This window comes from Meriones unguiculatus, chromosome 4, assembly GCF_030254825.1.
Source record: "Meriones unguiculatus strain TT.TT164.6M chromosome 4, Bangor_MerUng_6.1, whole genome shotgun sequence".
NCBI lineage: Eukaryota > Metazoa > Chordata > Mammalia > Rodentia > Muridae > Meriones > Meriones unguiculatus.
In genome coordinates, this window is record NC_083352.1 from 15,374,009 (window position 1) to 15,389,582 (window position 15,574).

Sequence of the window (15,574 nt, forward strand, 5' to 3'; positions counted from 1 at the left end):
CCAACACACACAAGAACCAGCAGATTGCAAAAATTCATCAGAAACAAAGCACCCAGGGCTCTTAGATTCAGTTAACTCCCAAGCCTCAACCCGACTGCCCTGCTTAGGTCTCTGCCCCGGAATCATAGGAGAGCACCCCACTCCACCCATCCTGACACCAGGCAGCTGGAATACTGAAGAGACCAAGAAAGGCTGGCAGAGACAGGAACGGTTCCACAGGCTCTCCTCTTCAGCCTCAGTGGGCTACCCCCTCACACCCACACCCCTGCAACCCTGAGAGCTGCTGCACAGCCCTCCCCTAGGCCATTCTGCAAGAGTTTCCCACCCCAGGTTCTCAAGTCTGAGAGAGCTGCATGATCCATCTCACTCTCACACCCCCGTCACTTACCCTGTGTGGAGGAGGAAGAGGAAGCAGCTCTATCTCCCCTCAGAGCTTCACATCGATTCATACAGGGACAGCCTGGGACGGTGACCTCTGAGCCAGACCTTTTCTTCTCCCTCAAGGGGGCAAAGGAAGCCTTCCACAAGAGCCTCCAGCCTCTGCCTCCAGGCACCCACTAGGTACTGGACTTGGGTAAGCAAGCCTCTGAGGATACACAGGAGGTCTAGAGCTAATTCTTTCACACACGCACATGCTCACGAACACACACACACACACACACACACACACACACGGACTGGCTGATTTACAGTCAATCTTTCAAAGTGCAATTTGTCTAGGAGAAGCCAATGTGAGGCCCATGCGGGCTCCGACCAATGGCGGCACAGCGCTCTCAGCTCAGCCAGTCTCGGGTCTGTATTCTAATGGGCCATATCTTTATCAAGGAAATGTCCCTTCCCTGAACTTAAAACTTCTGATGGAGGGCCCCCAGACTCAGAAGCAGAGAAACCGGGTGCTCTGAGTTTGGGGAGCACCCCTCCTTAGGCCCAGCTGGCCGAGAAGGAAAGCGGAAGGCCTCCCACCTCCTCTGGACACCTGACTTTCCAGAGGGCTGACGTAGGTGCCCCATCCCTGAGGAAGGGCCGGGCCAGAGGGCAGTCGGAGGCTCGCGGTGGGATGGGGGGGCTCTGATTCTCCAAGCCTGCCATGAGATTCTGGGCCATCATCTGAGGTGCTGGCCTCGAAGGGGCTGCCCGCCCTCCTGCTCGCTGACCTGGAGACCATGGAGTCCAACCTGCAGGGGACGTTCCTTCTGAACAACACGCAGCTGGCCCAGTTCTCGGAGATGAAGGCTCCCATGTGCCAGTACTCGGTGCAGAACTCCTTCTACAAGCTGAGCCCCCCAGGACTTGGCCCCCAGCTGGCAGCCGGGACACCCCACGGGATCACGGACATCCTGAGCAGGCCGGTAGCCACTCCGAACAGCAGCCTCCTGTCTGGCTACCCCCACGTGACAGGCTTCGGGGGACTCGGCTCCCAGGGGGTCTACTACGGGCCCCAGGTGGGGAGTTTTTCCAAGGCTGGGAACGAGTACCCCACCCGGACCCGGAACTGCTGGGCGGACACAGGCCAGGACTGGCGAGGCAGCGCCCGGCCGTGCAGCAACAGTGAGTACAGGGCCTTCAGCCACCCCTAGCCCAGCCTGTCCCGGGGAGGTGGCAGGTGTGGGGGGCTCCTGGAGGCTGGGCTGCACTCTGTAGGGCCGCCATTAAACATAGCCCGGCCTGGTCCCTCTCCTCGGCTCCCACCTTCTCACACTCGTACCCAACTTCCACCTGGCACAGGTGTTTGAACCCACTGCCACTTCGGTTGCCCTTCAGGGGACCTTGGGGGTTCCAGACCCCACGAACGCAGCCCGCCCTGTGGAGGGTCCAGCTGGCAGCCCAGTTTGCTTCTGCCCAGAGTAAATCAGGCCCTTCGCAAAAAGCAGGCCAACGCTCCCCAGGTGGAGGACACTTACTGTGTTCAGTATATCCCAGAGAGCCCAGTTTCACGTGGCACTGTTCCAAGACCCACTAAGGTCCCATCCAGAAGCCAGGGCCTGCCTTCCACCCTCCTTGTTCTGGGTTCATGTCGGCCATGGCAGAAACAGCAGCCCAGCCTTCAGCAACAACAGAGCTAAGTTGACCTTGGCCCTGACTGCTGGGGGGAGCTCCTTACCCAACCCGTCCCTGAGACTCGGGTTTCTGAGAACTGGGGTGGAGGGGGTGGGCATTAGGCCAGTCGGGGACCCGGGAAGTGCAAGGGGCATGTGAGAGTGACAGTGTCCTCTAAAGCTCTGGATGGGGCACACATGTGGCAGGGACAGAGGCAAAGCCTCCTCCACTTCTGTGGCTCCCACTGCAGAAGGGATTTGGAACCAATGGTGGAAACCCCCGGAACTCTGGCCCCCTTGTCCTCTGTGTGTTGTGCCTGAATGTCAGTCACCTCCCTCAGATCTCATCTCTTGGACCTATTGTGCAGCCTAGTTCGGGGGCTACCATAAGCTCAAGCTGTTTCTCCCGCACTCCCCGATCCTGTCCCTAGTTCTCTTGAGTGCATGCACACACCAGGAAAGAGCCAAGAAAGCTTGTGGCCAGTTTAACACACAGGAGGAGAGAGAACTGAAGAGGGTCCTCTTTTAGGATACTGGTTCTCAACCTGTGGGTCAGGACCCCTCTGAGGGGGCGAAGGATCCTTTTGCATGGATTGCATATCAGGTGTCCTGCATATTAGATAGTTACAATTCATAACAGTAGCAAAATTACAGTTGTGAAGTAGCAACAAAATAATGTTCCGGTTGGGGGTCGCCAGGAAATGAGGAACTTTTATTAAAGGGTTGCAGCTTTGGAAAGGCTGAGAGCCACCATCTTCGGAGGTCCTTTTCCTCTTCTGTACTGAAGTCACCAGCTTAGAACAGGAGGACACAAGTTGTTGGACTACACTAAGACCAAGCAAATGGGCGCTCTGCCTGCTTTGAGCTCCAAGCTCCTTCATGAACTGTCAGTCATGACTGGGTTTGGGGTCTCCAGCCTCTCCAGATGACTGTGTCACCCCAACACCAGACTGTACAGTAGATTCCAAGAGGTCTGAGGGAGAGTGGGCTTCCCGGCTGGCTGCCAGGCAATGCAGCCCATGGGGGACTAGTCTTTTGGAGCCAGAAGCTTTTCCTCTGTGCTTCTCCACAGACCAGGGAGGCTGGGGTCTCAGAGAAAGGAAGTGGGGAGGAAATCAGGGGCCCTGGGGGTCTGATTGCAGGTGGAAAGTACCCACGCCAGTCTTGGTGAAAGAAAGGGCATGTTTGTCTCAGTGTCTTGGCCCAGAAAAGAAATTCCCATGTGTCCCCTGGAGAAGGCAGCGCCATTGAATTAGGGGAAAACTAAGAAAGGCACAAGGCCCAGTTCTAAGTCCTCGCTGTCCCTAAGTGGCTGGTGCAGCTGCCCTCTAGGGGTCCTGTGCTCCTGAGTGGGATAGAGGTTGCGGGAACTATTTTTCTGAATGCCGGAAGTGCTGCTTTGGCATGTTCCTGGTGGCTTCTCACTAGGAGGACACATCCCAGCGGAAGCCATAGCGCGGGCTGGCACCCCACAGACAGGGTCCCCTCAGGTCTCCGCTCATCCTGCTAACTGTACTTTCCTCCCTCCTGCCAGCCCCAGACCCCCTGAGTGACACGATCCACAAGAAAAAGCACACCCGCCCAACCTTCACAGGCCACCAGATCTTTGCTCTGGAGAAAACCTTTGAGCAGTCCAAGTACTTGGCTGGCCCAGAGAGGGCGAGGCTGGCTTACTCACTGGGCATGACGGAGTCACAGGTCAAGGTGAGTCTGTGCAGGACAGGGTATCTGCCTGGCAGCCCGGCCGGGGAAGGAGGCCACCGGACGCGGGAAGGTGTAGCTGCCCATGTTACTATAGAGATTGTAACAGTTACTAGTGGTTCCCTAAACGGCAGCCATCCCTACCCAGGCCCATTTCAGAGCCTATAAGCAGTACCTCCATTTTAAGTCTCACCCTGTCTTGATGTCACCATTATGACCCATTTTACAAATAAGGAGCCCGTGTCAGTTACTTAAGCCCGGTGCTTGTGGTCTTTCGGCCAGCAAGCACAGAGCCGAGACTTGAACCAAGAACCATTCACTGGGACACTGCCCCAGCGGGCCTGCTTCCCGAGCTTTACATTGACGCTAACCATCCTCTGCTCCCACCCACGCAAAGGAGGGGAGCAGGGATCAGCCACAGGCTTCCACACACCTCACAAGGCACCAGGAGCCTCTGCGCATCCACCTCCTCAGGCTCCTGAGACAAGCGTTCCCACGACCGCACTAGTCTGTCCACACTTCCGGTGGGGACAGAGGAGAGGGAGGCCGTGAGCTCGGCTGGACCCCCAGCCTCCCTGAGATGTGTGATCGGAGTCGGGAGGTTCTGGGGGCAAATGGGACCTGCCTCAGCAGACAGTCACAGCCGGGAGAGAAGGCTGTGCTGTGGTGGCGCAAGATGGCATAGGCTCCTGTCACACATTTCTCTGCCTCTTTAGCGCTCCAAGGTTTTCAGCCATTTCAAGCATTTATTTCTAGAGGGCAATCATTGATGAGGTTCCCCGGGGAGCTAGAAAGTTAAAAGAAGGGCAGCTTCATTCATTCATTCATTCATTCATTCATTCATTCATTCCACTTTGTTTTGCTTGCTGGAGGACGAGGGCACTGTAGGCCCGGGCTCTACCATCACACTGCATTGGGTCCTAGGCATGACTCCAGCTGAGGACATTTCAGGGGCTTCGGCATTTGAGGCAAGGAGGGAGCTGCAGCTCGGGGAGGGTTGCCACCAGAGGAAAGGCTGAGGCACGCTTGCTTTACTATCTTGTATTTGCTTTTACTGCCCCCTCCGAGTGATGCCCGGCGCAGCAGCCTGGTCGGTCCCTGCCCCGGGGCAGCGAGGTGGCTGCGCAGTGGAGCCCGCTCCCGCACCCCGCTCGTTCCCTGCAGGTGTGGTTCCAGAACCGCCGGACCAAGTGGAGGAAGAAGAGCGCCCTGGAGCCCACGTCGTCCACGTCCCGGGCCCCGGGCGGTGCGGGAGGCGACCGCGCGGCCTCGGAGAACGAGGACGACGAGTACAACAAGCCGCTGGACCCGGACTCCGACGACGAGAAGATCCGCCTGCTGCTCCGCAAGCACCGGGCCGCCTTCTCGGTGCTCAGCCTGGGCGCGCACAGCGTCTGAGCCCCGGCCCGCCGCGCAGGCCGGCCCTGCCCTCTCCTCTCCCGGCAGCTGAGGGCGGGGGTCAGGGAAGAGGAGCTCCGGGGGCGGGGAGGAAAGAGGAGGAGGGCAGGAAGGGAAGGAGGAGAGGGGTGGTGAGTGCATCGAAGGAGGAGGTGGCGCGCCTCTCTGCCTTTTCTCCACTCGGGACTCCCCACCCAGGCAGCCTGCGCTAAAGCAGCAGGATTTTTTTTTCCCAGCAGGGAACCTGGCTGTGGGGTTCCCGGGAGGCGCCGCTTTCCCCCTAGGGGTTAGGGAGTCACACAAGGCCGGGATTGCAAAGCAAAGGACGGAGCCTGAGTTCCAGGTGTGCTTCCGCGCGACACCACGGGTGGGGGCAGGAGGAACTCCTCCCCGGGGAGGGACGTGGGTCCCGAAAACAGGAACTCTCCCAACCCTGAGCTTCAGGACCCTGGCGGCCTCCCGCTGCACTTTACTCTCTAGGCGGATCCCTCTGTTACAGGAGGAGGCTGGGAAAGGGAACCCGGGGAAAACGGGCAGAGGAGAAAACAGAGGAGAGAACCCTGAGGTTTGGTTTTCCCTGGGAGCCACCCAACGAGGCATCCCTGTACACCCAAGGGCTTCAGAGCTTGGGACCACCCAAGCAGGAAGGAGAGAAGGGTTCTGACCGCCACACTCCTCCAACAGGGGCACCAGACCGGGGAGCCCCCGGCAGCACAAGGGGCTGAGAGCGCCGTTGGGTACCCAGGCTTTTAAAACAAAACTAGAATAAAGATGAAAATCCCAGAAACCTCCCCGCGGCTCCTTCGCTTCTATGAAGGGAATAGTGACAGCGTTCTCTCGCGTCGTGACATTTTCTGTTGCGCTGGAGAGACGGCTCGGCGGTTAAGATCACACGCTGCGTGCTCTTCCAGAGTTCAGAGAGTTGGGTTCCCAGTAACGGGGACCAGCTCACAACTGGCCATTAACTCCAGCTCTAGGTGGTCCGACGCCCTCTTCCGGCCTCCTCAGGTACTGCGTGCATGCTCACAGCAGATACACATGCATACATGGGCACACAATTAGTAATAAGAATAAAGAGTCGCCATCGGGACGCGGATGAAGAAGCAGGTGCCAGAGCAAGATTAAGATGGCAGGAATAGAGATCACCACGCGCTTGGCTGTGGCCTCTACTACTGCGAAATAGAAGACTCAGAGATCAGCAAATAACATCCAAACCTCTAGACAATGTGCCCAGCCCGTGTCAAATACTGAACCAGAGGGTGAATTTGGGGATAGAACAGACACTAGCCATCCAGATTTGTAACTTCAGCATCTTCAAGGCCCGCTCACAATTTTATGTCCATTATCAGTACCACATTCTAATGCCTACAAATGTAATTACACACATTGTATGATTTTAGAGCCCCAGCCATCAGAGCTTTAGAAACAAGTTAGACTGTGATTGACATTAAAATATGAATTTAAAAGCAAAATAATAATAATAAAAATAAATCTTATGTGAAATAAGTAAAGCCATCTAAAAAGGAAGAAGCAGACCCAGCCCGTCGTCTACAGACCCAGCTGTTATCTTCAGTCTCAAAAAGGACTTCTAACATGTTCTGTGTTTAAGCAGGCAAACCCCAAAACTTTCCAGAGATTCATATTCCACGCACCTCCCTTCCTCCCATACCAGGGATGCTTCAGAGCCAGGGGAAGGGGACAGTCCACAGTCACAGTGTCTTTCCCGACAGGCACTAGTGGGTGAGCACAGATTTTGGCCACGGCTCTCAAGTGTGTCATTCTTACTAGAAGGACCTGGGTCACCTGCCCAGGGGCAGGTTTCAGATGAGGGGTTCATGAACTTCATGAGCTCTGAGCAAGGAACTTCTAAGGAGCATTGCTAATACCATAGAGAGAGCACAGGGGGAGCGCGGGTAGATGTCAGGCCTGTGAGGCTAAGTGCGAGTCCTGTCTTCTAAATCTCAGGATGTGGTGGGGGGGGCCAAGCCAGTGGTTCTCAGCCTGTGAGTCTCAACCCCTTTGGGGGTCAGACAACCCTTTCACAGGGGTCGCCTAGAACATCAAAAAACATAGACATTTCAATTATGATTGGTAACAGAAGCAAAGTGACAGTTCTGAAGTAGCGACGACATGATTTTATGGTTGGGGGTCATCACAACGTGAGGACCATGTATTAAAGGGTAACAGCACTGGGAAGGCTGAGAACCAGTGTCCCAGGCCACATGACTGATAAGTATCTCATAGTTCGGGCTTGCAAGCACGTTGTCTCTGATTCCTGGGCAACACGGGGTAGAGGAAGATTCAGCTCTTAGGTTGATGCAAGTTCATCATATCAGTTATACCAGTTACATCATCCATAGTCCCCCGAGGCTGAGGGCGTTCATAATCTTCCTTAGGGAGGCACAGGGGGTATACTGACACACTGCCAGCTCTGTCAGGGTGCTACAGCTGGGAGGGAAAAGAAAAGAAAAGAAAAGAAAAGAAAAGGAAAGAAAAGAAAAGAAAAAAGGTCTGAAGAGTCCTAGTTCCAACCTAGGACTCAGCAGGCCAGGTGAGGCTAGGTAACTGCCGATGTCTTGCCAGGTTCGGAATGGTCATACCGTGACAGCAATGATCAAAAAAAGAGGGGCAGGGACTGAGATTCTGCTTCCAGAACCCAACCCCATGCTCAGGTCATCCTCGGCTTTGATCCTGCAACTCTGTAACCCTCCAAAGTGGCAGAAGACTGAGAGGCCAGTGGACGGAGCTGTGCCACTCTGCATCCTTGGGTGGACTGTTTAACCTCTGGGACTCAGTTTCCCCATATTATCAATAGACTAATAAGGATGCATACCTTGTAGGTTGGAATAATATGCAAGATGTGGAGGAGCAGGCCTTTGATCCCAGCAACCAGGAGGAAGAGGCAGGTGAGGTCAAAGCTAGCCTGGCTTTCGTATCAGTTCCAGGCTAGCCAGGACTCAGTCAAAAAGAGGGGCGAATATTGAGTGCCCACTTCTGGAAGACAGTGTGTCCCTATCTCAAAAAAGAAAGAAAAAAGAGGAAGGAAGGAAGGAAGGAAGGAAGGAAGGAAGGAAGGAAGGAAATGAGTGTGCCTGGCAGAGACCGAGAGGAAACAGCTGTTGTCAGTCACTGAGAGCCACTCTGTAAACAGCCTTGCTTCCAGTGCATGGGTCCCCCTCGCATTGCGGGGTTGGAACCCGACTCCCAGGGTGACAGCAATAAGCAGTGAAGACACCTTTGCTGAGTGGGGGTGATCTGCCCCGGGGAGCTCCACCCTCAGGCACGAGATTGGTGACCCTTAGAAGGGGCTGGGAGAGAGAGTTCAACTCTTTTTGTTCTTTCTGCCTCTTCTTCGAAGTGAGAACACAGTTCAAGTCACCGTCTCCGAAGCACAAACAAGTCACTGAACCTGGTGGCACCTTGATCTTAGACTTCTAGTCTCCAAGGATGAGAATCACCCGGGCTCAGGCACTGGGGTGTAGCGGGACAGGTGTGTGAAGACGAAGGCCTGCGTGTGGCTCTTCACTTTGGCAAGTAGTAGCTGGAGCAGCGCTGTGACTAAGCCAGTTCATTTCTCTCTAAGGCTGGTGCCCTAGCTACAGAATGAGGCTGGAAGACAAATCCCGTGAGATGATGGAATCCAGTGAACTGGGCTGAGCCCAGAAAGGGCACGCGCAGTTAGGACCATATTCTTCCTTTCCCAGTTCACACTAGTGGTCAAGGCTGGGACCCGTGGGCTGACAGTCATAGCTACTGGCTCCTTTATGTGCCCCCCCCCCGTGGGTCAGCTGCTGCCAGGGGGGTCATGAAAGGCTCTATGGGGGAGGGGCGGGTTCACTCACTGGAGACTCTTTTGGAACTGTGGACTACAGCTGCACCATCTTAGACACATGCTTTTACACACACACACACACACACACACACACACACACACACACACACACCCTTTACTTCCCATTCAACATTTGGAGTCCACAGGCTCACATCACCTGCCTGGCCACCACAGGCTTCTGTGTCTGTGCACGCTGCTCTAGGCTTCAGTCGGCTTCCGCAGGATGCGACAGGGGCTCTTGCCGGCTCCCTGAAATGCCATGGTCTAGGGTGCAAAGAAGACTCCAGTCCTTGCAAAGGACTCTTGCAAGGGTCCTGTGCCCTTCAGCCTGCTGCAGGTGGCTGGCATTGCTCTCCTGCAGACGAAGATGCTGAGGCAGAAACGTTGGCCAGCATGCTCCAGGCGCATGAGCTCACCCTGCTTTCTGAACAGCACTCTCATGGTTCGCTGTATCATTGGTGCAGCCATCACAGCCAGCTCCGCTGCTGACCTTGCTGGTCCGAGCTTTCGCGATATTTGTAATGTGTCCTGTACTGTTCCACGTGCTTCAGAAATCCTTAGGAATCAGTTCCATCATACCTCCTTTATAACTTCTTGGTAACAAGGAACCAGAGAAGCCAAATAGCTCTCACTGGGCAACTTCCTGCTTTGGCTCCTAATTTTAATTATAACAAAAAAACACAATAATAGAAAAGTGGGAATGAATGAAACTTTAAGTAACAAAAATAGATTAAAATTTAAGACTGACATGGTAGTAGACACCTATCATCCCGGTGCCTAAGAGGCTGAGGCAGGAGAATGTGCCTACACTGAGACCAGCCTACGTTTTTACTACCATTCACTCCCAGTTGGGATTGCAGGGCCCGGCTTTGGCAGATGGGAAATTCAGAAGCAGCTTTTCTGTGCACAAAACAGAGAAGAAACCAATTACATGACAACGTTTGTGTGATAAAATTTTGTCTAAAGTTTCTTTTGTAAAGAGAGCACATCCAAAGCTATAGGGCAAACCCTTGTCTAAAACAAGACAAATTACAAATAAAAAAACCGGTTGGATGAAAATAAGAGCTGGGACACAGCTCCGCGATGGAGGACAGGCTTAGCACTCCACCCTGGGTTCAACCCTCAGCACCAAAACCAAGTAAATAAAAGCAAGACTGAAAGAATAACAACACTAAAACAGGACAGAGGGCGGACCAACGGAGTATATACGTGTGTATGTGTGTGTGCATGTGTTTGTGTGTGCTGGTCTGGGGTGTGTGCATGTGTTTGTGTGTGCTTGTTTGGGGTGTGTGCATGTGTTTGTGTGAGCTTGTTTGGGGTGTGTGCATGTGTTTGTGTGAGCTTGTTTGGGGTGTGTGCATGTGTTTGTGTGAGCTTGTTTGGGGTGTGTGCATGTGTTTGTGTGAGCTTGTTTGGGTGTGCATGCATGTATGTGTGTCTGTGTGTTTATGTGTTTGAGTTGTGTGTGTGTGTGTGTGTGTGTGTGTGTGTGTGGTGTGTGTGTGCCTAGCTCTGCACAGTTGGAACTGCTGACACCATTGAGGAAACCAGCTCCCGAGCTTCAAAGATGCTTCTAGTCTCAAAGAAGATGAGCTATGAAGAAAGAGGGGAATTCCTGGTCTCAGCGCCCCAGGCATGTCTTAAAGGGACAGGAGGACCCAGTAGACTCTAAAATCAGAGGCATCAAGTACTGACTAAGTTGACCCTTGCACAACACGGCTCATCGGAAGCACTCAGTCAGCTAATGTCAAGGAAGGCACTCGGTGCAGGGCATGCCCATCAGTAAGAGCCGCTAAGTCTGGACACACACTAACATGAAACACATTCACCACACTGCACAAGAGAGCCGGAAACAGAAACCGCCCTGTTCCTTGTCTGGGGTTGATGCCCTTGTTTCTCTCGCCTGCCTCAGTGACCACCATTCTGCTCTCCGATTCTGATTCTGAGTTTGGTGAGATTGTGGAGCACTGATCTTCTGTTCTCTATTTATATGCATAGAATGCTCTCCAGTTTCACCCATCTTGTCCAAATTTCATTTAAAAAGTTTTACTAAATTTACTTATTTGTGTATGGGAGGGGTTCATGGAGGTCAAAGGAGAACTTTCGGGAGTCAGTTTTTTCCCCCCACCATTTAGGACTTGGGGAATCCACTTAGCTCATCGGGCTTAGCAGCAGCTCTCAGCAGCTGAGCCACAACGCTGTGGCCCAGGCCTTCCTCCTTCCTAAGGAGGAAGAGAACTCCCTCACGTGCACAGCACTCATCTTTCAGAATTCTCCTGCTGCCACCACACCAAAGCTATTGTGGAGAGCGCTGCAACGAACAGAGAAATATCTCCTCTAGAGACTGATTTCAGACCTTTTGAGTAAAGACTCAGGGTACCTGGATCCGGTTCTGTTCTCGTTTGGGGAACTCCTATACCATGTTTCATTATGCTGATTTGACCACCCGAAGACCGTACAAGACTCCAGTTAGTCACATCTGCACCACTCAGTTTGGAGATGATGTCTCCTCATGATTTTAATTCATTCCCCAGACTGGAAGGGGGGCTCAGTGATAAAGTGCTTGTCCGGCATGCACAGGGCTCTGGGCTCAACCTAGCGCTGGAGGGAAAGGTTGCTCCTAATTCGCAGTTTCCTGATGGCTAGCCCAGGTAAGCAGTTTTCATACATTTGTTGGTCACATCTTTTTTGAAAAACAGCTGTTCAAGTCCCCTAAGGATTTTTGTTGGTAGTGATGGTAGTAGTTTTTGTTTTTGTTTGTTTTGATTTGATTTGGTTTTGGTTTTCTGAGACAGGGTTTCTCTGTGTAGTGCTAGCTGTCCTGAAACTTACTCTGTAGCCCAGGTTGACCTTGAACTCAGAGACCCACCTGCCTCTGTCTCCGAAGTGCTGGGAGGCATTTTTGTCTCCACTGTCCAGCCAAGTCCCCTAAATTTTAATTGAGTTATTTGTTGTCTAGCTCTTGAGTACCTTATATAATCTAGATGTTAACCCTTTTTGAATGTATAACTTAAAAATATTTTCCCACAGTGACAGAGAAGAGGAAAAATAGCAACCTCTGACATTATGATTAACAAGCTTACTGAGGAAATACTAGTTTACATAGTAATAAAACATAGTGAGAAAGTGTCTCTGATCTGAGACAGCAGAACCACTGATCTACTGACTTTTGCTCTGTAAAACTGCTTGCTCTTCCTCTTTTCCAAAGAGCTAAAGTCTGCTCTTCTCCCTTGAGAAGGGACCATGGCCAGTACCTGCCTAGGCAGCAAGTCCTATTGGTGAAAGGCAAAATTGTCTTAATGAGAAACCTACACATTCAGCTCCTGTGAGACCTGTTCAACCCAGGAAAAATCTCCTTCAGGGTGGAGATTTAAAAAAAGAAAAAGAAGAAGGAGAAGGAGGAGGAAGAGTAGGAGGAGTAGGAGGAGACAAAGGGGCACCTTAAGCTGGTCACTAAATTAGGACAATAGCTAACCCTACGAAAGCATGATGTATTTCTGGTGTTTTCTCAGCACTGAGGAGGAAGGCTGTCCTTTTCCTATTGCATGTTCTTCGTACATTTGGGCCTGTATTCAGCTCTATTACTCAGAGTGTCTGTTTTCATCTCTCTAGAATGCTGTTTTAATTACTGTAGCTGTGTAGTACAGTTTGAAGTCAGGAAATGTCTATGGCCCCAAACTTAGTTCATTTTGCTGTGTTTGCCTTAGCTATTTGGCCTTTTTTTTTTTTCTCATGTGTAAAAGGACGTTGGGATTTTTATAGGGATTACATCACTGTGCATTGTTGCATGTGATTCTAAGGTAACCTGGTTGTAATCAGGCAATCAGGCCTGTATGTTGGTGTTTTGTGTTTGACACAGACAGGGTCTCATTATGTAGCCCTGAGTAGCCTGAGGCTCATTATGTAGACATGTTAGCCTGGAACCTGTGTCAATTCTTGTGTCCCTTCATCCTTGGTGCTGCAGTTACAGGCGTGTGTGACCACAGCGGGCTACGAATCAGGTTTTAGTACCAATTTGCAGCCTTGCGGAGGCCTGTCCAAGGTCCCCTCATAAGTGTGAAGCCAGAGATGACAGCATGTTTTCCAGGTGTAAGACAGCACTGCGTTGCACCCTTGACTATACAGAGGCGTTAGACGCCAAAGCTGCCAAGGACGAAGGAGCGCCAGGTCAGAGGTCACTGGTCAGTGTGCATCAATGCACCTGGACAGCGCCCATAGTTCTGCTCGGCTTTGTGCCTTCTTGGTAAACTATAGATTCCTTGGATAGAGCAGGGGCACCTCAGCCAGAGGACTCATCAGATGCCTAAGGGTTCCTAGGACCCCCTGGGTGTGGGGGATAAACTGGAATGAGCCGGCTAGTCAGTGCCCTAAGACACACAGAGTGGAGAGAGGGGAACAGCAGTGACTTTAAAAGCTCAGCTCAGCTGAAACCTACTGTCTGTCTATCCCTACACCCTGAGGTTGTTCACAAATTACCTGAATTGTGCCCAGATGACAAATATCCAAATGGCAGGACAAAAGTTCTTTTTGAAGAAGGCTGGAGACAGGACAGTGACCCTCCATTGTGTCTTGAAAGGAGAGCACAACCCAGAAAACCCCAACTGGCTCCTAGGCTTCAAAGTTTTTTCTTAAAAAAATTTTATTTTATGTGTATGGTGTTTTGCCTGCATGTAAGTCTGTGTACCACATTTGTTCCTGGTGCCTGAGGAGGCCAGAAGAAGGGGTCCGAACCTCTCAAACTGGAGTTACAGATGATAGTTGAACTGCCACGTGGGTCCTGAGAGTCAAATCCAGGACTCCTGGAAGCGCAGCCAGTGCTGTTAGACGGACAGCCATTTTTCCAGCTGCCCAAGACACTGTTTTCTTAGAACCTGCTAACTTTCTGAAGCTGTGTCCTGGCAAAAAGCAACATGGGCTTTCGAGTTCCGGCACTGCGTTGGCTGGTTGGAGGGTGAGAGGCTGCCTGTGTGGAAAAGACCTGTACTGCAGTTGGAAGATGCTTAGGGGACCCCAACAGTGGCAGTGGCCCATCTGGAAGCCCCTGGAAATGCAACACTCCTCAGTCCTGCAGCTTCCTGTTACCGTGTTTTGCAATTCACAGGGACATGGTCACCTACATGTAGAAAAGGCACAGTTGGCTTACAGTTTTGGAGGTCTGGGCCCATGGTTCCTGGGTGTCTTAGTTTGGGTTACTATTGCTGTGAGGAAACACCATGACCAAAAGCAACTTGGGGAGGAAAGGGTTTATTTGGCTTACATATCCTGAGTCACAATCTACTGTGGGAAATGAAGGCAGAAACTCAAACGGAGCAGGAACTCAGAAAAGCAAGGGCTGTTGCAGAGGCCATGGAGGGGTGCTGCTTACTGCCTTGCTCTTCGTGGCTTGCTCAGCCTGCTTTCTTACAGCAGCCAGGACTACCAGGGTTGGCTCCATAATGAGCCCTTCCCCCATTAATCACTAATGAAGAGTGAACAGTCTCGAGTACAGCTGCATCTCAACGCAGGCTTCCTCTTCTCCAATGCCTCTAGCTTGTGTCCGCCAAGTTGACATAAAACTAGCACTCTTGGCTCCATTGCTTTGTCTGAGGTGAAGCAGAGCATGACGGGAGAGAACGATAGATGGCTGAGCAAAGCTGCTCCCTCATGAGAGCCAAGAAGCTGAGAGGGAGAGAGAGAAAAGGAGGGCTAGCATCCCCAGATACCCTTCAAGAGCGTACCCCAAATGAACCAAAGCTCCCAAGTGTCCCTAGTCTCACACTTACCACCTCCCAAATGGAAATGAAGCTATTAACATGTGGACTTTGGAGGAAGCATATCCAGGTCCCGGCTCCTCTTCGTGATCTGCCACGGGCTGTTCCATGCGGTTACCAAAGTCATGCAACAGTCATGTGCTGTGACGTCATCCCTGTGCCACCATACCTGTGACGTCATGCCTGTGGCATCATACCTGTGACGTCACCTACGTCACCTGTGCCCGTTCCCTGTGAACCCCTTCCACAGTTCCTCACTCCTGTCTCAGGTCTACATGAGCCTGGAGCGAAGGGCCGGTCAAGCTCCTAGATCCACTTGAAATCGCCTGGGACGGGTTTCTTATAAAAACTACCCCCTCAGGGACAGGACTCAGGCAGCTTCCGCTCCTTAACCTGCAATTCTTCTTCCTGCCCCTGGCCTAGGCAGGAACCACAGCATTGGACACAGCAGACCTGAAGTCTGCAGCTTCGGTCTCTACCGTCAGCCCAGCAAACAAGTGTACAGGGTCCACACGGGCCTCTCCCAGCGGAAACAAGCGCCATTAATCTTGCGCACGTGAGGGTGGTACATTCACCTGTCCAAACAAGCGAAGTTAGTGTGTGTCACAGGAAGCCAGTGTTTACTTCCAGCTCCTACACCTTCCCCTCACTACAGAGAGTCCACAGTGAGCCGGGCCAGAAGCCAGCCCAGGAAGAAAAAAAGAAAAAAATAAATACAGGCGCCAGATTGGGTGTGGTAGAAATGGCAAAACCAGCACAGGAGAAAACAGAAGTTCTGGGTGCAGGCAAGGTGAGGGGTCACCAACCACAACCAGTCCACACAGACAAGGTGCCCCCGCCTGATCTCCATGCCAAGG

General features: G+C 52.4%; 1 protein-coding gene across 1 annotated transcript; it reads left to right on the forward strand.

Moving 5' to 3' along the window:
* The first annotated feature begins 729 nt into the window (after positions 1 to 729).
* Positions 730 to 5,926, forward strand: Nkx6-3 (NK6 homeobox 3). The gene is made up of 3 exons (XM_021634819.2): positions 730 to 1,548; positions 3,571 to 3,740; positions 4,902 to 5,926. Exons 1-3 carry the CDS (start codon positions 1,164 to 1,166, stop codon positions 5,133 to 5,135), a joined length of 789 nt encoding a protein of 262 aa, XP_021490494.1. The 5' UTR covers positions 730 to 1,163; the 3' UTR covers positions 5,136 to 5,926.
* Positions 5,927 to 15,574: the final 9,648 nt, after the last annotated feature.